This window comes from Phalacrocorax carbo, chromosome 16 (assembly GCF_963921805.1).
Source record: "Phalacrocorax carbo chromosome 16, bPhaCar2.1, whole genome shotgun sequence".
Taxonomy (NCBI): domain Eukaryota; kingdom Metazoa; phylum Chordata; class Aves; order Suliformes; family Phalacrocoracidae; genus Phalacrocorax; species Phalacrocorax carbo.
Window position 1 is genome coordinate 8712158 of NC_087528.1, and position 25278 is coordinate 8737435.

Consider the following 25278-nt stretch of genomic DNA (forward strand, 5'->3'; position numbering starts at 1 on the left):
GATCCTGGAGCCGCCCACCCAAACACAGCTTTGCTTTCCCCTTTGCAGTGCGGCTGTTGCTCACCGGGACGCCAGCAAGAGCAGGTGCGGTGCCTCGCCGGTACCCGTCGCCATTCGTACTGGTAAGCACTGGGCCCTCCACCGCCATGGGCTCCACGTCTCTCGAGTGTGCAACATCAGGTGTGCAAAGTCGAGTGTGAAACTTCAAATGTGCCGCTTCCAGCGTGTTGCTCCCTGCGCTACCTCGAGGCACACACGAGTTTACACCTTCTGTTTCGTAGGGTCAGGACTTAAAAGTTTTGTCACAAAACTGGAGATTCCCTGCCTGTGCCAGTAGCTCTCAGCCAGTTAAATCCCCCCCGAGCACAAACAGCAGATCCAGTAAAGCCATTTATTGAGGATTAGCAAAGGATGAACAATTCAAGCTCTTACTTTACTGGGTGGGAGCTGCAGCACCAAAATCCAGCGCAGAGTCTGAAACAGCAGCGCCAGCGATTTCCAGCTCCCGCCTCGCGCTTTGCCGAGCAGGACTCGCTGCGGTTCACAAAGCAGGTCCGAATTATTTCACAAAGGAGGAAACTGAGGGATGGTGGAGTAACTGCCCTCCCGCCCCCACCATCCCGAGCAGGTTTTCCCTAATCCCATTGGAAGCAGCATCTGAGCAAGACTCCCAGTGGCGCAAGTTGCCATTTCCAGGTATTTGTATACCGGGACTGTTTTGCTCACTGGTGGGACACGGCAGCTCTTTATGTGTGCTGCTCGCTGCATCGGAGCACGTGGCCCTGCTTACAGTGGGGGATGCCGCTGGGCTGAGCCAAGCCGGGCGTCGGAAAGCGGCTCTGCCACCACCCGCCTTTCTGTGAGACGCGGGGAGCCTGGGCTGCGCGCTGTGGCCGGGTCTCATCGCCGCGGTCACTAATGGCAATAAAATAAGTGGTGGCCCCGGGGAGGGAGCGTGGGCTGGGGGGAGGTGCTGGCGGAGCGCTCGGCTGGCGCCGCTGCAGGGACGGAACCCCGGACCCCCACGCCCCCGCTCCCGCACCCTCCAAGGGAGCGGGAGGCAAAAGGCAGCGCTTTGTCGGTAGGTCTCTGGGACATACTTCCTGCCTGGGTCAAAGCCGGAGCCTGCCTGCGTAGTTTAAATAAAGCTGGCAAAGTGGCAGCGTGCCCAGAGCACGGCCCTGGCGGCCCCCAGCTCCCACCTCCTGGCTGGGGGGACACGGGGAGCTGCTCGCATGTCCCCTGCAGACCCCCGTGCCCTTCCCGGCTCGGGTGCTGATGGCTGCGGGCAGGGCACGGGCAGACGCAGCCTGCTCCGGCAGGGGTGGCACCGGCCAGGCTGCGCAGGAGAGCAGCAGAGCCGGCGTGGAGGAGCCTTGGCTCTCCCGGGAGGCTCCCGGGGAGAGCAAGCGCAGGGAGGAGCCCAAATGACGGAGGAAACAGGGAGTGGGTGGGAGAACAAAGCGCTGCGGATGCCGAGAGCAGCGATGAGGCCTGGGAAGATGGAGGGAGCAGAGGCACCAAGTGGGACGGGGGAGGCAGCTGCTGCTGGAGAAGGGGAAGAGGCAGCGGGAGGGGAGCGGGGCTGGCACTGGCTGTGGGAGAGTCGGATGGGTCCCCGGCTGTGCTGCCTTACTTGGGGACAGGGGGAGGCTTGGAAGGGAGAAATCTTGGCTTCAAAGCAACCAGCAAACCCAACCTCTGCTAAGCCACGCTGGGGTGGGAGTGGGCAGGGGTGCACATGCTGTGTGCTCCGGAGGAGCCCCGCCAGACGCTGGGGTCAGTGGTTCCTCCTCGCTCCAAGGCTGCTGGGCAGCCCAGAGCCCCTCTCGCTCCTCATCTGCCCCAGCTCCTGCTTTCACGAGTGAGTAATGCTGAATTACAGCTCGCTAAGGAGATCTCTGGGGATACTTCTGAATAACAGGAATAGTTTATGTGCTTTGCATAACTGGCATGATGGGATTTTGCATCACGTTGCTGAACTCAGGGCACTGCTTCCAGCCGATGCCTTGCACAGGGGCACCGGCTGCTGTAGGGACCTTTGGGTGCTGCCTCTGCTCCTGCCCAGCCCCCACCTGCCTGAGAAGGACCAGTGGGTTGCAGAGGGCTGGCTCACAGCAAGGGGGCTGAAGGGACAGGATCAAGCCCTGCTGCCACCACCTGCCCTCTCCCTGCCCAGTGTCAACTCTTCCTTTCCGTCCAGCCAACGCTGCTCTGGGATGCTACAAGACCCCAGGCCCACAGCACCCTTGGTCACATTTGCTTGTTCCATGGCCACGTCTGGCAGGCTGTTGCAGTCCTAACCAACTCCCAGGCTGCAGCACGAATGCCGCTTCTCAGGGCTGAAGCACACGACACTGAATTCCCACCACTCCTCTTCCAGTCCCAAGGCATCTCCAGCTTTTTTGCACTGATGGGCTCATGCAGGTGCTTTGTCTCCTCCTTATTCAAAGGCGCAGGCACAGCCCTGGGATTGGTCTCCACTCGATTCCTCCTCTTGCTAATTAATCGTGCACTGTCAGGCTGTGACTCGCTCCAGCCCCAGGTGAAAGCCGGCATCAGCCCTCGCAGCCCTGCTGCCGGCCGGGAGCCCGTGCCGAGAGCAGCCGGTACCACGGCCAGGCCGGCCGGATGATGGCCGAGGGCTGGGGACCATCAGTCACCTCACAGCGGTGGCCCTGCAGAGACACCCAATGCATGTCCACAGCCTCCCTTATGACTTGAGGAGCCACACTCCACTGCAGGGCAGGGAAATCAGCCCATGTTTGGGGGAAGTAGCAGAAGTGGGTGACCCGGGGGCAACCACCATTTCCCAGTGCTCCTTCCACCCATCTGGCAGAGGTCTGGCTTCCCCCAGAAGGTGAAATTCTGGCTCTCCTACGTCACAGCACTCACTGCTGAAGCATTTCAGCCACTGCCAAGCACCACCGTACACCGACAACTCCCGTCTAGCACTAAGATCCAGCAAAGGTCACATTCCCGAACTCAGCCGCGCAGCTCTCTAACAAATCTGCTTTGTTCCCATCACTGCTCTAATTAGGAAATTGTGCTGATTTTTTTTTTCCCACAGTTGAACTATCAAAACTCAGGCTTGTTCTCTGCCAAAGCCTCTTCCATCGCTCCGCTGGTGACTCAGCGTGACACCAGGCCACTTAAAATATGTGAACAGGGAAAAGGAAGGAGCCAGCGGCTGATTCCCTGTGGTTCCGAGCGTGCAGCTGAGGGGGGGTGTTGGCGTTGCAAGGCTTTGAGTGCAAAACAGAACACCACCAGTGCTACCTCCGAGTGCGGGCAGCACCGTAGATCCTCAGGCTCAGTCCCCTCTGTGCAGGGCAGGGCAAGCTCGGCGTGTGGAGTGATGAAGAGGAGGAGAAGGAAGATGGAAGCCTTGCCCTGCAAGGCTCTCCAAAGCAGTGCCTGGTGCTGACTGGTTTGCCAAGGAGGGTGAAGGACAAAGGGCAGAGCGAGGGTGTTCCTGGCGAGAGCTGCTGCCGGGGGGAGGACAGAGCGGGGCTGCAGGGGCAGCTCTGACCCAGGGCTCCCACTCGCAGCTGCAGACCCCGGGGGACTGTGCTCCCCACGCGCAGTGCCCCAGCCACGGCTCTGGGCTTCCCCATGCCGAAAAGTGACTGGACCCAGACGAAAGGCCTGCAAATCAGCTGCCGCTGGGATTCTCATGTGGTTTTTATTCCATGGGTGTTTCAGGAAACATTTGAGACAGAGGGGCGTGCAGCCATGGCGGGCTGTGCAGCCGTGTCGGGGTGTGCAGCCGTGTCGGGGTGTGCAGCCGTGTCGGGGTGTGCAGCCATGGCGGGGTGCAGCCATGGTGGGGTGTGCAGCCGTGGCGGGGTGCAGCCATGGTGGGGTGTGCAGCCATGTCGGGGTGAAGCCATGGCGGGGTGTGCAGCCGTGGCGGTGTGCAGCCGTGGCGGGGTGTGCAGCCGTGTCAGGGTGTGCAGCCGTGGCGGGGTGTGCAGCCGTGGCGGGGTGCAGCCGTGGCGGGCTGTGCAGCCGTGTCGGTGTGTGCAGCCGTGTCAGGGTGTGCAGCCGTGTCGGGGTGCAGCCGTGTCGGTGTGTGCAGCCGTGTCGGTGTGCAGCCGTGTCAGGGGGTGCAGCCGTGGCGGGGTGCAGCCGTGTCGGGGTGTGCAGCCGTGTCGGGGTGCAGCCGTGTCAGGGTGTGCAGCCGTGTCAGGGTGTGCAGCCGTGTCGGGGTGTGCAGCCGTGTCAGGGTGTGCAGCCGTGGCAGGGTGCAGCCATGGCGGGGTGTGCAGCCGTGTCGGGGTGTGCAGCCGTGGCGGGGTGTGCAGCCGTGTCAGGGTGTGCAGCCATGTCAGGGTGTGCAGCCGTGGCGGGGTGCAGCCGTGTCAGGGTGTGCAGCCGCATCGGGGTGCAGCCGTGTCAGGGTGTGCAGCCGTGTCAGGGTGTGCAGCCGTGGCGGGGTGCAGCCATGTCAGGGTGTGCAGCCGTGGCGGGGTGCAGCCGTGTCAGGGTGTGCAGCCGCATCGGGGTGCAGCCGTGTCAGGGTGTGCAGCTGTGTCAGGGTGTGCAGCCGTGTCAGGGTGTGCAGCCGTGTTGGTGTGCAGCCGTGTTGGTGTGCAGCCGTGTCAGGGGGTGCAGCCGTGGCGGGGTGCAGCCGTGTCGCCCCGGTGCGTGCAGCCCCTCTGCCTCCCCAGGCAGCGCCGCCATCCAGCTGTGTTGGCATAGAAACTGCCACGGCTCTACCACGGCGTCGCTGCGTTACACAATTCAATTAAACACTGAGTGAAAGGGCTGCTGCCATTTAATGAAGGGGGGGGAGAAGCTCCCAGGCTGCCGGGGTGGCGAGGAGGCCTTTGCCCCAAACCAACTTCTAGACAACTTCCAGAGCATCGCGGGGGTGGGCTGCAGAGCAAGAAGACAAAGCCCCAGCAAGCGAACAAACGGCGCTGATGTTCAGCGGCTCCGCTGCCTCCTGGACAACATTGAATAAGAGTCTATTTAAAGGCAATGCCGCTTGCATAACGCTGGCAGTAATTCCCTCTCCCCCACAGCCTCATGCATCGCTCCCAGGGACGCTGGCAGGAGGAGGGTCTGCGCAGGCAGCGGTCCCCGGCCGGGCAGAGCCCACGGGACAAGGGCAGCTGCAGGCAGCGTCCCCCAGGGACAGGCACCGTCTCTGCGAGGGGAGTGGGGAACAGGCAGCGCTGTCTCCCAGCGGAGCCTCTCCCTTCCCCCAGCCGCTGCCTCCTGCGCGGGGCGATGATCCTACATTGCCACACAAGTCACGTTAAATGCCACGGTGGCTGGATCCGGCACCGAGTGGCGCATTGGAAATAGCACAGAGGCTCCGGCAGCTGCTCCGGGAGGAGTGACAAATCACCTGCTCCCGGACATGCTAAGGGACTGAAATTCCCTGTCACCTTCACACGTGCTGCGTCCGTAATGGGCAGGTTGGCCGGCCGTGGCATCTGTCCGGTGGCCTGAACCTCTCCGGTGCCTCTGGCAAAGAGCCAGGGCCGTGCCAGGGCTGGGGGCACCGCGGAGGGCTCTGGGCGCTGCGTGGGGGCGGCAGAGGAAGCGGCGTGAGGTTGCTTGTATTCTCCAGGGTTTAATTAGCAACAAGCAATGTTGCCTCAATGACTTTCTTCGAGGGAGGACACTCCTCTATTTAACTAAACATCTGGCCAACTAAAACACAGCTGGAAGAACTCCATGCTCAGCTCGCACGGCAGGGTGCCGGCTCCCACCCCATTGCCACAGCTGAGCGGGTACGAGGGACTGTTAATTAAACACTGTTAAACACGGCACAGCTGCTTTCCCAGGGACACGGGAACCCCCGGCACCTCCTCTGGCAGGGCCAGGATGGGGGGCTGAGCTGCCGCCAAGGGTCTGGTTGGCCCAGGCAGCAGAGACCCAGGGGCAGCCCAGTGCTCCCATCACCAGAAGAGATGTAAATCTAAAATACTGGGGAACCAGCTGGTGACGAAACACCAGCCGGTGCCTCAGAGACATCCCTGGTGAGGGCCCCTTGCCCCGCACCCATGGTGCCCCTTGAGGACTGAGCGTGAAGGCGGTGCTGCACTGCGGCACCGCTCCTGCAAATGGTGCCCTCAAGACCTGTGCGTTTGAAACTGGTGATGGTCACACCCCGGGCAGTCTACGCTGGCTGCTTGGGGCAGTTGGACAACCCCACCGAGCTGAAAGCACAAAATGCTGCTGAAGGAGGGGAAATCAGACCCCAGCCCAGCCACGGGCCACTGCTGTGACCTGGACAGGGCCACACGCTCCCTCAGAGTCCGGCATCCAGGTGCAGACTGGTTATTGCTGTTCGTCAACAATTCCAAATAATTATTGAAAAAAACCCCGGTTCAGCTTCACCGCAGACCCTGGGGATGGAGGGCTGCCTTTCCAAACATCCCCTCCATCCTGGGATCCAGCCCACTACTCCTGCCTGCCAGCAGAGCCCTCTGCCCCTGGAAGCTGTTTCTCTGGGCAGCCCCAAGGGCACCTGCCCGACCCCTGCCCCGCTGGCAGGCACAGTGCTGCAGCACAGGTAGGGGCTGCTCTACCTTTGCAGCAACAACATAACACATAGGCTCTCTTAAATATCCCCCGGCTCCTCTGTACTTGCCTCGCAGGCCGTGCCAGGGCTGTCAGGGCACTGCCGCTGCCGGTTACAGACAAGCCTTCCTGGGGCATCCAGGCAAGCAGGATTGTTTTTCTATTACACACAGAGCCTGTTCTGAAGTTTCCTGCCCACATCTCTCCCAGGAGCAGGGAGTAAGAAGGGGAGGGAGGAGGAAGGCAACTCTTGCTCATCCAAAACATTTACTGTGAAAACACGAAGCTGGAAGAGGAATTGGTGAAACTATTAGAAATAGTTTATTGTTACAGCACACCACAGAGGTCACACACCACTCCTGGCTCTTCCTCTCAAGGAGACACAGTACAATCTGTTTGGTGCAGGGACTAGAAGAGGAAGCTGTTGGCAATCTGCTCCAAACTTTCCTGTTAGTTCAGTAAATGGCCTCTTCACTGTATTAACAAATGCAAGGAGCTGCATTAACCCCTTCAGCACTAACCCACTCCCTCTCCGGGCCAGCTTCCACCCAAGGAAAGCACGGAGCGAGAGCGCAGACAGCACCGGGCGCTCAGCTCCCCGCCAGCAGTCACCGGGACCTGGCACAGCCTCGCCACAGCTTCCCCTGGGGGTGGTTGGCTCGTGTCCCTCTCGCTGCCAGGATGCTCATGACAGAGAAAACTGGAGCATACGGACTGCGGTGCTCTCTGCCTCCTCGGCCGTGGCGATGTGTGCCAACCCTATTTAACAGGGTTCACGCAAAGTGCTAGCAGCAAAAGCTGTGCTCCCAGGAAAGGTCCCCTCAAGACCTTATTGGGAGAGTCCAGCATTCACTCCTACGAATTACAAAGTAAATAGGGTAAAATTAAACAAGTCCACACCAGGCTAGCAACGGGCTGAAGGAGCCTTGAAGAAAAAAAGCGTTCCACAAGGATGCTACAGACACCACCGTGCTGATGAAGACGAGGCTCTCTCTGGTGGAGCAAGCCTGCATTGCAAGGCAGCCAGGATGGCAACTCGGAGCGGAGCAACACCCTTGCCTAGAGAAAGAAATCACAGGAGCACAGAATAGGATACAGCCCCATCCCGTTTTTAGCTCCAGCCATGAAAGCTGGGTGAAGCGTTTGGCTGTTCCACACACTGGCCGGGGTGCCCGGCGCTTTTGGCACAGGCACAAGGATCAGTTTAAACCCGCTCTGCCGATTTCAGAGGACAGGTCTTCGTTTGCTGAAGTTGCGCTGCTTAGCAAACACGGGCCCAAGGTTTGTGGGACCCCGGCTTTGTCGTGAAACATTAATTAAGAGAGAGTGCAGTGGAACTGAAAACAAGGCAGCTCCAAAGTGCCTTGAGGGGTCAGCCCCAGGTCCTGCTCCTCGTGGGAGGACGAGGATGCCCCGGCCTGGCTTTGGAACATAACAAACAGAGATGACTCGGAAAGCACGACTCAAAGACAGCTGCTGCTGGCCCATCACCACGTGGAGAGCAGCACAGTCTCTGGGATTACTTATTATTGTCTAGCACCAGATCACATAACCCCAAAGGCAGTCACTAAAAGTCTCCAAGGACCTTCTGGTCCTTCTACTGCTGTCACAGAAACAGGGATTAAGGGTTGTGGTTTCAAGAACGTAATAAATAAAGATCTGCAGTGTCCTGAAGAGCATCTGCAAGCTGGCAAGTAAGCTTGCTTCCAAGAACGGCTAAATCTGCCCGCCACCTGGCTGGCCAGGCAGCTTTCCAAACACTTCATCGTCCCTGCCGACCCGGGCGCCCCGCTACACCACGCTACGCACCAGACCGTCCTCCACAGTGCGGGCTCAGAAAGAACTGGTCTCACCTCTACCTACTTACTGAGCAGAGCCTTTGGAGCGTTGATTTAAGAAGCTTCATGCCTCGTATCTGGTACAGAACAAGCCTCATGTTTACCCCAGCCCGACCTTTCCTGTCTCCGACCCTAAGAGGAAATATCAAACACAAGCTGACAACTGGAAGCAGAATCAATCTCAGCCCATCTGAATGTTGCAAAGGTGAACTCTGATGACGGTGCAGAGCCAGCAAGGGATGAGTCCTGGCTCATAACACAGGCAGAAGACTCCTTGCTGTAATTTTAAGCGGGTCATCAGATTTCTGTCTCCCCAGGTCTCACTTAGAACTGTGGGTTACCAGAGGCAGGCAGGCAGAGCGGGATCTGAACGGGAATCGTTACTGACCGCCTCTGACTCACGCCCAGCCGGAGGCCAGCTCTTCACCTCGCACGGAGATTGGGCTTTTCCCCCAATCAGCGCCGCTGCCAGCAAACGCAAAGCCAAGCAATCACTCTGAACTTTGCTCAAACGAAGCACCCTTGCGCGTAAGCTCGATTTTACACAAGGCTGACAGAACCATTTTCAACCCGCAGCACAAAGCGTGGCTGCCTGCGGAAGCTCAGGCTGCCTGCACGCTGCCCGCGCCCCTTCGGAGCCTCACACACGCCGGCCAGTCTGATTTACACGAGGGCAAGAGACACCGGCAGCCCTTCCACAAACAGAATCAGAAGAGGAAAAGCAAAGGGACTGAGAGGAGTGCAAACACCAGCGTGGTCTGGAGGGCTCGTTCTCGCCCAGCCCGATGCCCAGGACAGCCGTTTCAAACACACGATCGCTCCGAGGGTGGGACTTCCTGGGGATTCAGTCAGAGCAAAGGCAGAGTTACCACTGAAATCAAGCCTGAAGAAAGCATTTGGTTTTGGAAGTTTTAGAGTTGTTGTTGTTTAATCCCGAGACAGCGTAGCTGAGTGAGTTTAGAATTTAAGTTACAAAAAAAAGAAAGCACTAGAAAATAATCTTGATACAAGAGCAATAATCAGCTGAGGTTCCCCACCCTGCACAGGGAATCCTGCTCCACAATCCGCCCAGCACAGCTGGGATGCTGCCAAGGCATTGCCTGCTCCCAGCACACGCTGGGATGGCAAACTGTCCTGGGTGAATGTTATGTGGGGGAATCCCCAGAAGTGGGAGTTAAGATGCTGCCACCAGTTCTGGTTTTGGTCTGTTCTTGACAGGTGACACTTCTGTGGAAGAAAAAAAAAAAAAAAAGAAACTTGTTACAGAAACAGAGAACACAAATGATCTCCAGTTATCTCCAGCAGAAGAACTAGGACTCATAATCCACTCCTCCGTAGAGCGGCAAACGCTTGCACAGCACCTGAACTAATGCAAGTTTGTAATAAATAATTCCCTATATCTAGTATGCCCCTCTTTTTCACAGCTCTTGACAAATTAAACCAGTTTCAGAACGTACGCCACACAACCTCAGGAAGCCACCGGCCCAGTGACACAGATCTAGGGCAGTGAGCGACTTGTCGGGAGGGCAGTGGGCAGACAAGCTTTTCCCCTCACCCCTTTGATCTGACAACACGAGTCTAAACGATGCTCAGTCGGCTGCATACAGCAACGGGGGCTTGTGCTTGTTCGGCTATCCTGCTGCCAACGTACAGAGGTGACATCTGATCCATATTTACTAGTAAACAAGCACCAAAATGAAACCAGCCCCATCTGTCACATCCCAGATTTCCCCTGGGCAGACTCCACGCGCAGGAAATGGCTTCTTACAGCTCCTGGTTTCCACAAGCAGCAACGTCCGGCTTCTGCAACCAGCGGTTTGGTGTCCTGCTGTCCCAGGAGAGAGACCCTTTACCAGTTCGCCTTCTGGCAGCCAGCTGAGGCCAGCTCTACCTCCCTGTTTGTCCCCAGGGACAGGCTCCACCTTCAGCACGGACAGACGTCGGGTAACGCTCTGGGAAGACTCCTTCCTCACAGGAACAGGCCAACAGTGCCCATTTGATCACTCTGCTTCACGAGCTCTCTCCCACTTCCCTCTTCGCACCCAGTGCACAAACCCTGCTGCTGACGTTCTGGATCACTCAGGAGCAAACATGCGTGAAGCATCCGTTGTGCGGAGCTCTCGCCCCCACAGCCCCTGAACTGGGGGACTCCAGCGATCCTCATCCAGCTGGTTCAGAATTACCATTGTTACCTGAAGCAGGGTCACAAAAACTACGAGTAGTCATGAACCTCAGTGAAATCCAGTTTTGCGCAGCATGAATGCCAATATCTGTGGTCACAAGAAGTTGCTCCTGTGTAGCACGCTGTGGTGACATGCAGGGGACCGGTTTGAGCGTCGCGTGAGAAAGCCTTGCCTGGGTCAAGCAGAGAGCCAAGGAAGGAGTTCCTCGTGGAGCTTCACAATGGAACATACGCTGGGGGTTTCAAGGCAGTCTCACAGCAGGTACGAAGTGTGGCTTGAGAACAGCAGACGTAACAAAAAGGAACTCTTCAAGAGGGATGACTAGATGCCGACTGAACATTGAGGCTAGAGCCAGGGGTCCTCTTACGGTAAAGGGTCAGCTGGATTTGTCAGAGCCATGTGGGGGAGGCTTGCATAGCCCAGAACAACTGGGCTTTAAACCAGAAGGTTTATATTCGCTCACATTTGCTAGGACAATACTTAAAACAGGAGAGGGTCTCAGACTATTGCACGGAACCGAAGTATGAGAAGCCAAAGCTGCAGAGCGTATAAAGGAAGCGTACCTGGGATCTTTTCTGGGAGTGGCTCAGAAGGAACTTCCGGGAGCTCAATCTGTTCCTGCGAGAACATAAAAGACGACACGTGACACACACGCCACGTACCAGGTGTGGTCCCAGGCTCTTGCACCATGGTTTTGTGCAAAGACGGTCTGGGAACAGAGTAATAATGTAAGAGATTTCCCACACAAACTGACATCTGCCCCCTGAACTGCAGGAAGGGTTACGGGCTTCAGTACTGCCCAGTAAATGAGAACAAGGGGTTTTTCTTCATTATTAAATGAGACTTAATAGGACTGTGTATTAGCCATGAGCCTTCTCAAATCACTGCTAGTTGCACAGCCTCTCCACCTCAGTCTCCACTGGCTGGACATGTCCTACAGCGGAGCCAAGCCAAGCTCAGTGTTTGGAAGCACCACAGCCACCACGGAGATGGGTGGGGACGATAACATACACCCACTGCTGCTATCTGAGCACGGTCCAGGACTTTCAAGATCTTCATCTAGTGAAGATATTCATAAAGAACAGATATCAGCTAACTGTAACAGACAGCAAGTAAAGTACAACCCTTAAAAGCATTCAATTTTTAAATGATGAGCTTGATCTTTGATGACCCAGGGATTGGGAACAAAGGGGTATGATTGAGATCTCTGGCAGAATAAGCAATTGAGTGTGAAGGAAAATATACTTTCTCCCCTATCGCAAACAGCTTTCTGGAAGCATGGATTAAAAGGGATTACAATCAGGTTAATCCTACCTGAGTAATAGCGTTTAGTTCTTCTAGAATGGCATCTTCATCTTCCTCAGTCAAGCTGCCAGCCAGTATCTCATCTATTTGCTATGAAACAGAGGAAAAGACATATTCCAGTCAACAACAGCGTAGCAGAAGCAGCTCTATGGCTTGTACGATGGTGCATGCAGACAGGAGAGCAATATAAACATAGGGTGAAGGGGCACTCGGAAAACTAGCAAAGCTAACTCTTCTGCAGGCAACCGAGATTGAATTCCCAATCCGACTGCCTCTAAAATAGGGCTGGGAACATAGTGCACATCAAAGAAACTCTATACAACAGGCTGCCTCTGCTCACAACCACTCACACACACAGTACGTACCCTCTGGTACTCCACAGCATCTTGGGTCTCACCTATTATTCTTTCTACTTCTTCTATTGACATAACCTGAACAAAAGAGCCGAAAATCCATGCATGAGCAAGGTCTGCAGGGAGACAGCTACAAACGCCCAGGACTCAGCCTAGTCCAAGGCACAAGTGTGTTCAGCTGACCCGGCCACACATACCTGGTGCATTTTGTTTAGACATTCGTTGCCTATTTTCAGACCCTCGATGACCTTCATTTCAATCTGGGTGAATTCAATATCCTGGACCTGAAACAGGAAGCAGAGAGGGAAGCATCACAGGCTGTCACATTCCCACCATTAGCCAGACAGATTGCCAAGATCCCCACAGAGCTGCAGGAAGAAATCAGTCAAGAGCCCCTTCTCCAGTGAGCAGTGGCTTAAATTATACCAGGAGCAAGAAACATGTACACTAAAAGCCTTAACAGAGGCAGCTGCAGTCTAAGCTGAGGCCATAGTTTCCATGGCCACCCCAGAACAAACACATTCATTTCTAAAACCAAGGCACCGAGGCAGGCCTGAGGAAGCTTCTGGTGCAGCTGTCCACACTGTGACTAAAGTTTTACTAATTTACAAAACACGTATTTAATAGATAACCTGCCCTACAGACTCAAAACACACTCACCACTTGGTTCTTCAGGGAAGAGTCACGGCCCACGTTTGATGTCAGACATCTGCCCTTCGGGAGGAGGACTAACCCCCATCAGGGCTTGACAATTAAAATAAAATTCCACACAACCAAAAGGAGCACCCACCCCAGAAAAAAGCCTTACACCCAAGGCACGCAGTGGGCCGCTCGCAGCGTGTGGCCGCTGGCTCTCGCTTACCATCCGCTCCAGGTTGCTGATTTGGTTTTCTGTTTTATCTAGAAGTTGTTCTTGGTAACGCTTCTTCTTTAACAAGAGCATGGCTTTTCTGAAGGAAAACAGAAGGAGGAAAACTCAGCACAAATGAAAGCAAATAAGCCTAAAAGGATCACATCAAAGCCGTACTTGTTTTGTACTTTTTCCTAAAGAGGAAAAAAAAAATCCCTGTGCAAATTAAATGACAACTCTGAATTGTTCCTGTAAAAAACAAGGATGAGCAAATTAATAATAAATTTGCTGTCTGGTAACTGAAAATTTAGGGGTTTTTTTGTGGATTAGGGTTTCGCTGGCCAGGTGCGCCGTAGCAATGCAAGATGACCTCCCCATGCAAAAGGCTTATGTTACGCGCTCAAAACAAGAGGTAAGAGACGGCTGCTGACGCGACACCCACACGTGCCACCGACACCCTGCGGCAAAGCAGGGGAGCCGCCGTTTGAAGGCCTGTTTTAACGCCAGCCGCAGAACAGGCAGCCTCCCTCACTTGTAAGTACAGAACTTTACATTTCCTTTCTGAAAGAACAACCTGCAGATACCTCTGCAGCTCACCAATACCTACGATTCGGGAACTCTTCCTCTCCAGGAAAACGGCCCCTTGCTTTGCCCTGCCGCTCCCTGCCCCTGCCAGGCCTTCGCACCCCGGCGAGGAGGCGACGGCCCCTCACTCACTCTTTTTTGCCCTCCCTCAGCAGCTGCCTGGCCAGCGCTCGCTCCTTCTCCAGGTTCAGATTTATCCGCTTCTGGTACTGCTTCAGCTTGTCCCGCTGCTGCTTCAGTTGCTAAAATGATTGCCAGACGGACAGACGGTCAGAGAGAGAGACAGACAGGCAGGCAGACCCCGTCACAAACCGGGCCCGTACAACCCGCCGCCCCCCGCCCCGCCCCGTGTCACCGGGGGCACAAGCACCGGGGCTGCAGCAGCGGCCGCCCTTAGAGCGGCCGCCCCGGGGGGACCGGGGAGAACCGGAGAGGGCCCGAGAAGGGGGGGTAGCGGGGGCCGGGACTCAACCGGAGCGGGGGTGGGAATCGTGGGGGGGAACCGGGGCCGGGGAGAGGGGACCCGTGCCCGGAGGGGGGAAGGCAGGGCTGCGGCCCGCCCCAGCTGGGCCCGGGCCCCCCGCGGCGGGGCTCCCCCAGGCCGCCGTGCCGGTCGGGCCCCGCCGCCCCGCTCACCAGCACGGCCCGGTCCTGCTCGGTGACGCGGCTCCGCCGCTTCCTCCCGAAGAGGTTCCCCATCGCCCCTCACGGCCGCCGATCCCGACCCGGCCGGCGCGGCCGCCCCGCCCCGCCCCGGCCCGGCCCCGCCCCCCGACGGCGGCCGCGCAGGGCCCGGCCCGGCAGAAGGCGAAGGCGAACGAGAGCGCGGCGCAGCGGCGGGGAACAGCCGCCAGGGGGCGCTAAGGGGGCGCGCGGGAACGGGAGGGGCGGGGCGGAGCGGGAGGCGGGGGGTCGGGGATGGGGGGGCTTAGGAGATGAGGGTGTAGGGCATTGGGGGGCTGTAGGGGATGGGTCGTATAGGGGATGGGGACGTCGGGGACAGGGGTTGTAGGGGATGGGGGTTACAGGGGATTGGGGGTTATAAGGGATGGTGGGTATAGGGGATGGGGAGCTGTAGGGGATGGGGGGTATAGGGGAGGAGGGTGTAGGGGATGGGAAGCTGTAGGGGATGGGGGTGTAGGGGATGGGGGCTATAGGTGATGGGGGGTATAGGGGATGAGGGTGCAGGGGCTGGGAAGCTATAGGGGATGGGGGTGTAGGGGATGGGGGCTATAGGTGATGAGGGTTAGGGGATGGGGGGTATAGGGGAGGAGGGTGTAGGGGCTAGGGGGCTGTAAGGACTGGGAGCTATAAGTAAAGGGGGCTACAGCACATCTGGGCTATAGGAGATGGAGAGATATAGGGGATGGGGTGCTGTGGGAGGTTGGGTGCTATAGGGCAGAGGATGGGGCACTGGGGCCACTGGGAGAGATGGGATGGGGCAGGGGCAGCTTCAGGGCTGTGGGATGGTGAAGAATGGAGACCCCCATCCTCACCTGCCCCTGCAGGGGCCTGGGCCTGTGTCCCCTCACCCCCCAGCCCCACTCAGGAGGGGCTGCCTGAGGGTTTGGGGTCCCTGGGGTCTCTGGGGGTCCCTGGGTGGGAGAAGTGAACGTGGCCCCACCACAAGCAGCCTGATGGTGGGGAGAGGGGATGCAGCAGGGGGCCAGGACGGGCTGTGGTGGCAGCTGTGGCCGTGACCTCGGCTTTATTGGGCCCACGGGACCGGAGGCTGCGCGGGGTGCACCAAGCCTTTCGGTAACTCCCGCCGGAGGGGTGCGAATCCTGCCCCGCACTGCTCCCCTGCCCAGAGCCATTCCCGCTCTCCCTTCCCGCCTTGTCCCACAGCTCAACCACAACCCGCTCCCAGGGCTTGGCCGGGGGGAAGAGCCAGCGCGGCCGCTGTGCCCCACAGCCACGCTGCCTCTGCTGAGCCCCAGCGCGGATGTTTTTGGATGCGCCGTGCCTGCAATACGGCGCTCCCTGAAGTGATCAAAGCTCGCTTAAACAATTTGGGTCTGCGAGGTGAGGCGCCAGAAAATACCTCTTTTTCCCCGCTGCAGTTCTGCTCTGGATGACCCAGCAGCTCATTCTGCGCCGCCCCGCATCCCTAATTACAGTTTTGCCCCCAGAGAAGGGGATTAGAGACCAGCCCTCGCTTCCATGCTGCTGCCACGAACAAAACGCTGCCCTGCAGAGCGGCAGCTGGGTTGAGGTGAAAAATAACAGCCATAAAAGCACATGGAAGGTGGTTCCCCCACCGTGTTGGGCCGATGCGCCCCCAGCCCCACCACGCTTTCACGGATGACGCTGGAACGGGAACGTGTGGGGATTCGGTGTCTGAGCCAGGGGGCGGCAGGCCGGGAGGAGCGCGGGTCACCGCGCTGGTGGAAGGGACACCCTGGGAAGGGGACAGGGAAGGGATAGTGCTGCGCAGGCCCTCGGGCCGAGGACAACACCGACCATTTCAGTTTATTGCTCAGAGTGAGCCGGCTCTCCAGAGCTGGACTTGAGGCTCAGACCCACACACACATTCCTGCAGAGCTGAAAAGCAGAAACACTCTGTTTCTGCTCAACCTCAGAAGCGGTGACCTGGGCTTGTACAAGTGTCTTTCGCCCAGGATCCCCACGTGTGCTGGTCTCTTCTCTGCAGGGAAACGGCCCACAAGCAGGCAGCCTGTCACCTAAAATTTAACTTGGTTCCCTCTTGGGCCATAGCTGTCCCCACTTCTGCCCCAGGAAATGATCTTCAGACTGGGAAGTGTTTCTGCATTTATTTTTTATTAACCATTTATTTGTTTGTAATTGTTTTACTCTCACATTACAATTGTGTGGTTTTTTTATATTTTTTTTAATTATTTTTGTAAAATAAATAGAGATTAAGTGAACTTTTAGGTAGGATGCTCTCCAGATCCTTGGTTAAACTTCATGATTGAACCTCTGCATCGGACCTGTGAAAATACAGCCCACACGCACACGCTCAGATGAAAGCTAAACAGGCCGAGTTAGTTAAAAACCCACCTCCTGGCCGCAGGGGCTGGCTGGCACCGGGGAGCGCCGGCAAGGAGCAGAAGCTTCCCACCAGGCACCTTCGCATTTTGCCAGGTATTTCTTGTTCCTTTAATGAATACACTGATATAAGTTAAAAATCTATTGTTTTTTAAGCTGTGTATGTTAATCGGTTACGTGTAGATCCCAAACTGCGGCTCCACACTTGCCAGCCCCTTGTTGGCCCCCGGTGTGGGCAGGGCGGAGGAGACGCGTACCGCTGGGACCGATGCCGGAGCAGCACGGGCGCCGCTCAGCGGGTCGGGAAGAGGCACAGCTCTGTTAGACCATAATTAACTTTTGGTAACTCAAAAGTGGACTTTTAGGTAGTTTTTCTTAAGTTTAAAGCCTTTGATTCATCATCCTGCGGCCCTTGGCCTCCCTGCTACAGGGGGGACAGCGATGGTGCTCAGCGTAAGGACACAGCACCCAGCCTTCGGCGTCTGCTCCACCCCCACGGTTCAAGGACCCCACCGAAGCCAGTATCCAGACGTGCGTACGGTATTTTGCATTTGGCTTCCCTGCAGCAAGCCAGCAGGCCAACCCCACGGCCCCTGCGTGGCCCAGCTGCCTCAGCACATATAGGAAACAAGATTATCTGGTGTGCAAGGAGCAGCGACAGGTCAGACACATGCTGCAGGCACCATGGCAGAGGTGAAGCCACCATCCGCACAGGGAGGGAACGTTTCTCACCCCTCCCCTCATTAGCATTTCCTTCACTGTCAGCCTCGTGCTGGCAGAGTTTGCTGGGAGCCTGCAGATCCCAGATACCGGCTGAAAGAAAAACTGGGGACCCAGCAGGTCAACCTTTGTCGCTGTGGTGACTTTTGCACAGTGCAAGTTCTGTTCTTGGCCAGCTAAATCACACCTCAGCAATGACCACTTGAAAGAAACCTGCCCTTTGGCTTTGCTTACCCGTTCCCCACACCCATCTCCAGACCCACCTTGGAGTTCAAGGGACAGAAACATTCATTATTCAGACATGAAAAGTGCGGAAGATGGAGCAGGCTTTCCCTTAGGTAGCTGGGACAAAGCTGTTTTGCTCAAAGCAGGATGACCTGCTGTCCTCCTCCTCCTTTAGTGATTCTCTTGTGCTCAGACCACGTGTGGTTACATGCGCAGTTCTGCAGGGACAGACAGACAAGCCACAGCCACGTCCACACAATGTGTGCAGCTGCATACGCACAGCATCAAGTGTGCAAATTCTCCTGACCATCACCTTGCTGAACTGTTATCATACTGGAGCGAGACAAAAGCCCGTGGCTTGGACATGGAGCCTCCCTCGCTGTCTGGACAGAGCTCCCAGGCTATCAAATGTGTTTGTGGAGTTCACTGTGGGCAGAAGGACAGTGACTGCAGAAGTAACAGTGACTGAGACACCCCAGACCTCCCCACCAGCACCGTGTGCTTGGGTGGAAAGTGGTTACATGAGCAACTTGCTCCAGACTTGTTGGGATGTTAGAGATGTCTGTTCTCTTTCCTTCCTCTTCCTGTATGTGCAACCTTACAGTACGGTGGCATCCTGCCCTGCTCCTGTCATCTCCTCAAGCCCCTTTCCTCAGGATCCCTGCCTCCCCTTGCCACCAAGTCGCCTTCTGTCTCTGCTTCCACCGGAGAGGACAAGGTTCATGCAGAGGAGACACTTTCCTGCCTCCCTCGCCCACGCTCAGGCAGTGCAGGAGCACGTACACTGTTCTGCAGGTGGACAGCTCGGGTCTCGCTGCCCTGTCAGGGGAATTACTGTTTGGCACAGGGTAGGCAGCAGCTGGAGGGGTCCCGTGGTCTGGTCGAACGCACAGAGCTGTAGGTGAGTCCTGACTTCAGTCCTTAAAGCAACCTACGCTCCAGCAAAACAAAGAAACAAAGACTAAAACAAAAAGCCCTTTTCAGGGGTATTGCCTCATCCAGTCCTTCCAAGCTCAGGAGCCGTGTTTCTAACCGAGAAGCCAACCACTGGAAACAAAAATAAAATGTTCCTTTTCTGTAGCTTTTAGAGCATATAGCTGGAAAAAAAAAAAAAAACAACCAAAAAAACAACCAAAAAAAGGGATTGTCTTTCTTCCCCTTGTCAAAATCATCAGTAGCTAAGTCAGAAGAAAAGTGTTCAAGTTACAGGTTGCAGCAGCAGCCAACACTAAACATTCAAGTCGATAATTTCACTATGTACATTATGGGTGAGACACGGCCCTGCCCGCTGGGACTCCCTTCTCCAGTGCCGCTGCCACGAGCCGTTATCTGATCCGCTTCTCCACTGAGTACACCGAGATGTAGTAGTCATTGCTTCCGACTGCCAGATGAGGCTGTGGAAAGAGCAAATTGGGGATAAACGTAGACATGTCATGCAGTAATGAGAGGCACATCACAGGCGAAATGGTAACGGTCGACATTTTCAGCAGTAACGCCCAGATGCTCGAAAGCTCTTAAGTGCATCTGCCAACGCAGCTCTGACGACATTTCTGCCAGCACCTACCTCGTCCCAGCGAGTTATATGCCCATTTCAGCCACAGGGAAAAATTATGGTGACTATTAGTTGCCAAACACTAACATAATTTTTCTAAATGACTGCAAATCTGCTAGTTAGGAACAGTTGCCTGGACTGAATATTAGCATTCCCTCCACTGAGAGGCCCAGGAACAATCCCAGCCGCGGAGACCCGGGCTGGACCGGGCTTTGCTTTTTTAAAGAGCAAAACATTTCAAATGATTAGCCGCTTCTTTCTCTGTCCCCCAAACTGCAGGACAGTAAAATCACTCTTTAGCTTTGTGCAAAGCGGCTTTTCAAAACTGAGGAGGAGATGAGTTTTCCCTTAACCTTGCTATCTTCAGGATGCAAAATGCATATAACCTAGGCAGGCAAACTGCCCTCCCTCGCCCTGCCCAGCTAATACCAAATCGCAGGACAGCACAGCTCTTCCCTCCCCTCCACCAGGCCCTTTATCGTTCCCACTGCTCCTTCCCTTTACATATTAAATATTTGTGTTCTAATCTGCAGGTTTCTAAAATAACTCTCTGCCTAAACGCCTTCTTTAACCTCCTCCTGTTTTTCCTATCCATTCACGTTGTTTTCTTAGGCTTTTCGTCTCCCTCATTTATTCCCATCTCCGGGTGAGCAGAAGTCCCTAATGCAGATGGGCACCTGCCTCCTAATTAAGTAGCAACCAGATTCGCTCTCTAATGACTACTGCAGAGCCACCTCAGCTGTGACATATTCTGAAATATCCTTTTTACTCTGATTCATTCTCGACTTTATCAGCTTATGCCTTTAATTTTTGCACTTCTCTCATTTTTCTGACATGCAGTTTTTCTACTGCACAGCATCAGGTCTTCCTAAAGCCTTACTCAAGGTGGTGTAAAAGCAGCCCCAGCGACACAGGGGCAAGCCGACTGTCTGCAAGAGCAGGGGCATGGAACAAATAAGCACATAAAATTTTGCGTACTGGAAGTGAGAGACCGCGCTTCTCCAGTCAGCTCCAGGCAAATTCACCTTGGACAACTTCTGTGGCAAGAACTACAGAGCTAAGCCAGGCTGCAGCCCCAGAGTGATGGAAAGAAATGGGAGCAGTATATCAAGTTGATCTGCAAGTAAGAAGGGCTCAGCCATTGGAGTCCTGTTCTAGTCTTAGGTGCACATCATAAACCAGCAGCACCAGCGGCACTGCCACTGTGGTCGCCTGGAACAGCCCGGAGGACAAGTACTGAAGGACCTGGGCTGAGGGTCAGGCTCAAAGCATCCTCAGAAGACCAGGCTGGGACAGCATCTCTCTGTGCTAGAGAAGTCTTGGCGTCTTTCCCTCCTCCAACATGGACACTAAGAAATGCAAATTCCAAAATCCAAACCCAGAGAATACAGACCCAGTGAGGATGGAAAGCCAGGCAGCTGATGGCTCCAACTCTTTGTCCCATAAAACCGTCATAGTATTTGATATTGTTGATCAGCTCCCCGTTTCCATTGTAGATTGCAGTGAACTGATTCATTGAGCCACTGGAAGGGAATCAAGAGAACATGGTGCCACTGAGAATGCTGTGGTAACAACAATATTGCCCCCTTTTCAGCTGTGTCAACCCGAGCTGTTAGCAGACTAGTGTGCACTAAGTTCTTGTAAGTGGGGAGTCTGACTTCAACTGTCCCATGGCAACCTCAGGGCAGAGGTATTTACAGAAAGGCCAGAGCCACAGTTACCTGTTACACTGCAGGACTGAGACAGAAAAACATGAAGAGCTGATGTATGCACTCACTGAGAGCAGATCCCCCAACAACCTCCAGGATACGTGGCTGTAGAGCAGTTGCTGGTCCCCACTCAGAGCCCAAAAATACATATGCTGACTTTGAATGGGGATCTGCCATAGGAGTGTTAGACCATAAACCATCACTTTAAGTCACCGGTGCAGAGGTTTGTCTAATGCACGCAAAGGATAAAATTCCTTAGCTGCAAACATGGGAAAGAAGCAGCGCTGTTTGTGGTGAGGTTAAAACTAACAACAAAACCAACAAAAAACCACGAATGATGTCTGCAGAGACAAACTGTCCGCTCCAAAAATGCAGGAGATGAAACTAAAACTTACCATGCGAAGAGGTTGGCTTGTGGGTGAATGTCAAGGGCTGTCAGCCCTTTGACTATCTGAAGGACCTTCATGGACTCTGGCATCCGGGGATCAAAGAACCGCACGTCTCCGTTTACACTGCCAACACATGAGTTTCACAACGTCAGGCCCGAACCAGATCCTAAAGCCCAGGAGATTGAGCCATATGTCTGTCTGTAAGCTGACCACCTTGATCAGAAAATTAGGAGAGAAGACACGCACCCTTGCCTTCTCCATCAGTATGGCTGAATTCCCACTGACGTCGCTTACGTTTGGTAGGCGTTAAGCGCTGTGCAAACAGCTCTGCCTCTGCCCTCAGGAGCGATCCATTATTACTGGCATTGCTTACAGCTCATTGCTGAGTATAAGTGCCTTTACTGTTATGTCATACTCAATATACCAAGCAGCACGTCAGACCTGAATTCCTTCTCCTTTTCACTGTAGGAAATTGTATTAGAAAACTCTAACCAGATGGGATCTGCTGGTACCATCCATTATGCCAAATGTCTGGACACAGATGCACAAGTCCTTGCTGTCCAAAGTACTCTGTGGACCAGGCGTAACAAACCCTGCTAACGCTCAGGCGATGTGTCAGTCCTATTAATGACTTTATCAGGGAAGAGAGGGCGGGGAAAGCAATAGTGGCAGTAGCAAGATACTGCGCTTTGCAGATCAAGCACCATTCAAACACAAATTATTTCTTTTTCTTAAGTGATGCCTCTGAAATACATCATAATAATCACATCTGTTAGATGTGAAGAGGGTGCATCTTTTCCTACAGCCCCGGAACCAAGGACTGAAGACTTTGCTATGGTACATCTGCTCTTCTGAGCTCCTTGTAGGAAACTGGTCAACTGATGTACAGAAAGACAAACAGAAAAGCCTCTTATGGAAACTAAATTCAAAATCAACTCATCCAATCTTATTGTGCTGGCAGCAGAAGTAAGGTTTTTGGCACCACAACTTTTGCAGTTTTATTTTTTTTCCAAGTCACTGATGGCCATACAACTATGAATCACCCTATAGAGTTAAGAACAACAAAAGCATGAAGCAGCATATTGCCTTTGGTTTCTTTACCTCTGGAATATCTAATACTGATCAAAAGGCTGTTATACAGAATTACTTATGCCATCGTAAGAAGCTGCAACTCCAGCTGTCATATAATTACATTCAAGACAAATTAAATCTCAGGTTGATTTAGATCCTAAAGACTAGATGGAAATATTGTTTGAGAGAGATCAAATACACAGTAAATTCATTTAACGCTTTGAACCTTAATAAGACTTGAAAATTGTTCTGACCATTGGAAAACCATGCAAGAGCTTTAAAATGGAAGTGAAGTTCTGTGATGAGGGACTGCACAGGAAAACACACCCCAGTTGCACAACAAGTTGACAACAGCTAAGGTACTAAACCAGGATATTCAGAAGGTGTTTAAGGACCTTTTCTAGCAACGCTGTCAGGCTGATAAAAGCAGACCTGCTGGTTAATTAGAAGCACTGTGGCGGCACCAGCACATAAACCGAAGCAGCTGAACACAATACCACGTGGTGAACCAGCGCTGGGCAATGGAGAGCCGCAGGATCTGGCTCAGAGTCACCAGTCCTGTGTTACAAACTCCTGCCTCTGGTCCACAGAAAGGTTTCTCTGAGATTCGGAGAACTGTTCTACAAGCAATACAATGCCTTCAGGTTTTTCAGGAAACAACTAGACGAAGACCTTGCTACTTCCTAACATTTGTTTGTCTTTGATCTTGCCGATTGAAGAACAGAGTGAATTGGGAGAAACTGAGAGCAAGGTGGCTTGCCTCAACAAACCAAATTCCTTTGGTATGAGGCCAGACCTGTCTTTTGAAGTACAACATCTTCTCATACCTCTGCAATCCCAAGAGAAAGCACCACATGCTGAGAAGGGCACTGAGGAGAGGGGAAAAAACAAGCTTGCTGGCCCCGCGTACAGGCCTGACCCCTGGGATTGTTGAAAGAGATTACAGAAAGGCAGATTAAGAACTCTAATATGTGGGCTTGACAAATCTGGCAGCTGCATCACGTAATCCCCTTTCTGAAAGTCTTAATACATTTTTGCTGGCCCATCCCCCACCTCAGGAATGTTCTGAATCCCATAAAATTATGTTTTGTTTTCATTTTGTAATCAAGAAAAAGAGCCTCTTTGTGTGCAAACAGTGGCTTTATAACAATAAATTATATTCTGCTGTTCTTTAATGGCCAAATAAGTATATGCTGCTCTCTCCACAGTATTTACCAGGCAGCAGAAATGGATTTATGTGTAGAAAATTGCTAGACAGCAAAGTAATCCTGGCACAGCAATATGCCCAACAGATGCAACATCAACCTTCCTTCTCCTGTTCCCTCTCAAATGACCCCATGGAGATGTTGGCAATAAAGAACAACAACCATAAGATATCCTATATCTAGCTTAGGTTTCTGGTTCACTCAATTCCTCCCTCACATGCCTTGTGATAGTGATTTCAGCAAAGACGCCTTCTTGTTTACTCTCTCAGCTCACTAACAGGCTTCCAAGGAAAGCTTCACATTTCTTTTTGCCTTCTCTCCACCAAGTCTGGAGCAGGAGTTAAATTACTGAACCAAGTATCAAACCAAAGAGCTTTACCCTCTTAGCTCTTGAAATACCAGAGGCAGATTTTTAAATAGGAAAGCAAACTCCATTTAAGAGAAAACAGCTCAAACAGTAAAATCTCTTTTACCTGACACTCATGATGTTGCCTTCAGGATGTTTCTGCAAGTATGCTTTCACCACCCAGGCTGTGTGCTCTCGGTAGGTCATGACACGGCTGAGGAACAAGTAGAGAAACGTTTTGAAGGGACGGAGGAGGAAATGTGAGGATCCCACCAAACCCAGGAAGGATGGGTAGTTACCATTCACTCAGAGCCATCCTCCTGTCAAACACGCGGATGGAGCCGTCACCTAACCCTGCCACAATTAATGAACGATGAGAATCACACGAGAGACTGGTCACACAGCTGTCAGCTCCGGTGGGGATATCCTAGGGAGAAAGCGCACAAAAGCTACGCTGAGACCATGATGTGTTTTCAAGTTGAGAGCCCCAAAGAGAAGGCACCAGAGTCAAGGTGCTAAACCAGATGGACCCTGTGTCCTCCTCCTCTTCCTTTCCCCATTCCATAAATCAAACCAAAACTAAACCAGAGCTTCCACCTGTCACTTGGAACACTGTGACACTGTGTCGGCGTGAAGTTTTCCTTCAGGCTCCTTGGACACAACCAGGAACGACAGGGCGGTGACCCTGGGGACAACGGTCACTGCCACTGCTGTGTTTTGGAGCCACAAGTCCCATTGATCGACCCAAAGAGCCAGGCCCAGAGGAGGAATTCCAGCAAAACCAGCTTTTGCACATCATTCAGCTTTATAAAACCAAATGTAGGTAAGGTCTATTTTGGGAAGGAGGAGTTAAAATTATTCTTTACTAAGATCATCTAATTAGTTAAAATAAATGGCCAGAGGAGTTATTTCTCCATAAATCATCTTTGTTGTGTACAAGTTGTAAATGCCGTTACAATGGCAGAAGGGACTGTGTATATTTGGAGGAGAAGAGTCATATAAGACAAATATACCTGTAGAAGGCAAAAAGTTGTAACGTCACACATAAAAATTTTAACGCCACATATAAAACCAAACATACAGTACACCATAGGTAATACCGCCCATGCAAAAAAAGGTACAAAGCTGCAAGGTATTAGCCCTTCTTGTGCATCAAATCAACACCCACGTAAGGTCTAAGAAGTTATTTAAATGCCTCTTGTAAAAGAAGATTTTTTTTTTAATTTTTGGTCTGTGCCTGAGAGAAAGATATTGGGTGCCTGGAAACTATAAAATGATTTTAACAGAAGGTAGATCCTTTTCCCCAGAATGGCTCCAGTTATCATTAATGAAGCCCATTTTGTCCAGTTTATTTTCATTTTTTATTTTACTTTTTAAACACTCAGCTCTCTTCCTCCT

General features: G+C 53.6%; 2 protein-coding genes across 4 annotated transcripts in view; both read right to left on the reverse strand.

Moving 5' to 3' along the window:
* Positions 1-6845: 6845 nt before the first annotated feature.
* On the reverse strand, positions 6846-14414 carry CHMP6 (charged multivesicular body protein 6). Of its 2 annotated transcripts, none has more exons than XM_064466913.1 (8): positions 14291-14414; positions 13787-13896; positions 13082-13169; positions 12417-12503; positions 12232-12297; positions 11876-11956; positions 11125-11179; positions 6846-7599 (listed from the first exon to the last, which is right to left on the reverse strand). In XM_064466913.1, the coding sequence occupies exons 1-8, from the start codon at positions 14351-14353 to the stop codon at positions 7496-7498; spliced, it is 654 nt and encodes a 217-aa protein (XP_064322983.1). In that variant the 5' UTR covers positions 14354-14414; the 3' UTR covers positions 6846-7495. The 2 variants fall into 2 exon arrangements, with proteins under 2 accessions (XP_064322983.1, XP_064322985.1); XM_064466915.1 differs by lacking the exon at positions 6846-7599 and adding an exon at positions 9274-9605.
* A 2000-nt stretch (positions 14415-16414) lies between these two features.
* Positions 16415-25278, reverse strand: part of RPTOR (regulatory associated protein of MTOR complex 1) — a 166609-nt gene continuing 157745 nt past the window's right edge. For both annotated transcript variants that reach the window (XM_064467458.1, XM_064467457.1), the window contains 5 exons: positions 24180-24307; positions 24008-24094; positions 21265-21381; positions 20554-20683; positions 16415-19002 (listed from right to left, as the gene is read on the reverse strand). In XM_064467458.1, the coding sequence (XP_064323528.1) occupies positions 18934-19002; positions 20554-20683; positions 21265-21381; positions 24008-24094; positions 24180-24307 (531 nt within the window). In that variant the 3' untranslated portion in view covers positions 16415-18933. The remainder of the gene's footprint in view (positions 19003-20553; positions 20684-21264; positions 21382-24007; positions 24095-24179; positions 24308-25278) is intronic.

Coding starts and splice junctions, on each gene's coding strand:
- CHMP6 (XM_064466913.1), bottom strand. CDS start 14,353: ATGGGGAACCTCTTCGGGAGGAAGCGGCGGAGCCGCGTCACCGAGCAG. Junction 13,170..13,786: donor CTGAGGGAGGGCAAAAAAGA/GTGAGTGAGGGG, acceptor GTTTTCCTTCAG/AAAAGCCATGCTCTTGTTAA. Junction 12,298..12,416: donor GTCTAAACAAAATGCACCAG/GTATGTGTGGCC, acceptor TCTTTTGTTCAG/GTTATGTCAATAGAAGAAGT.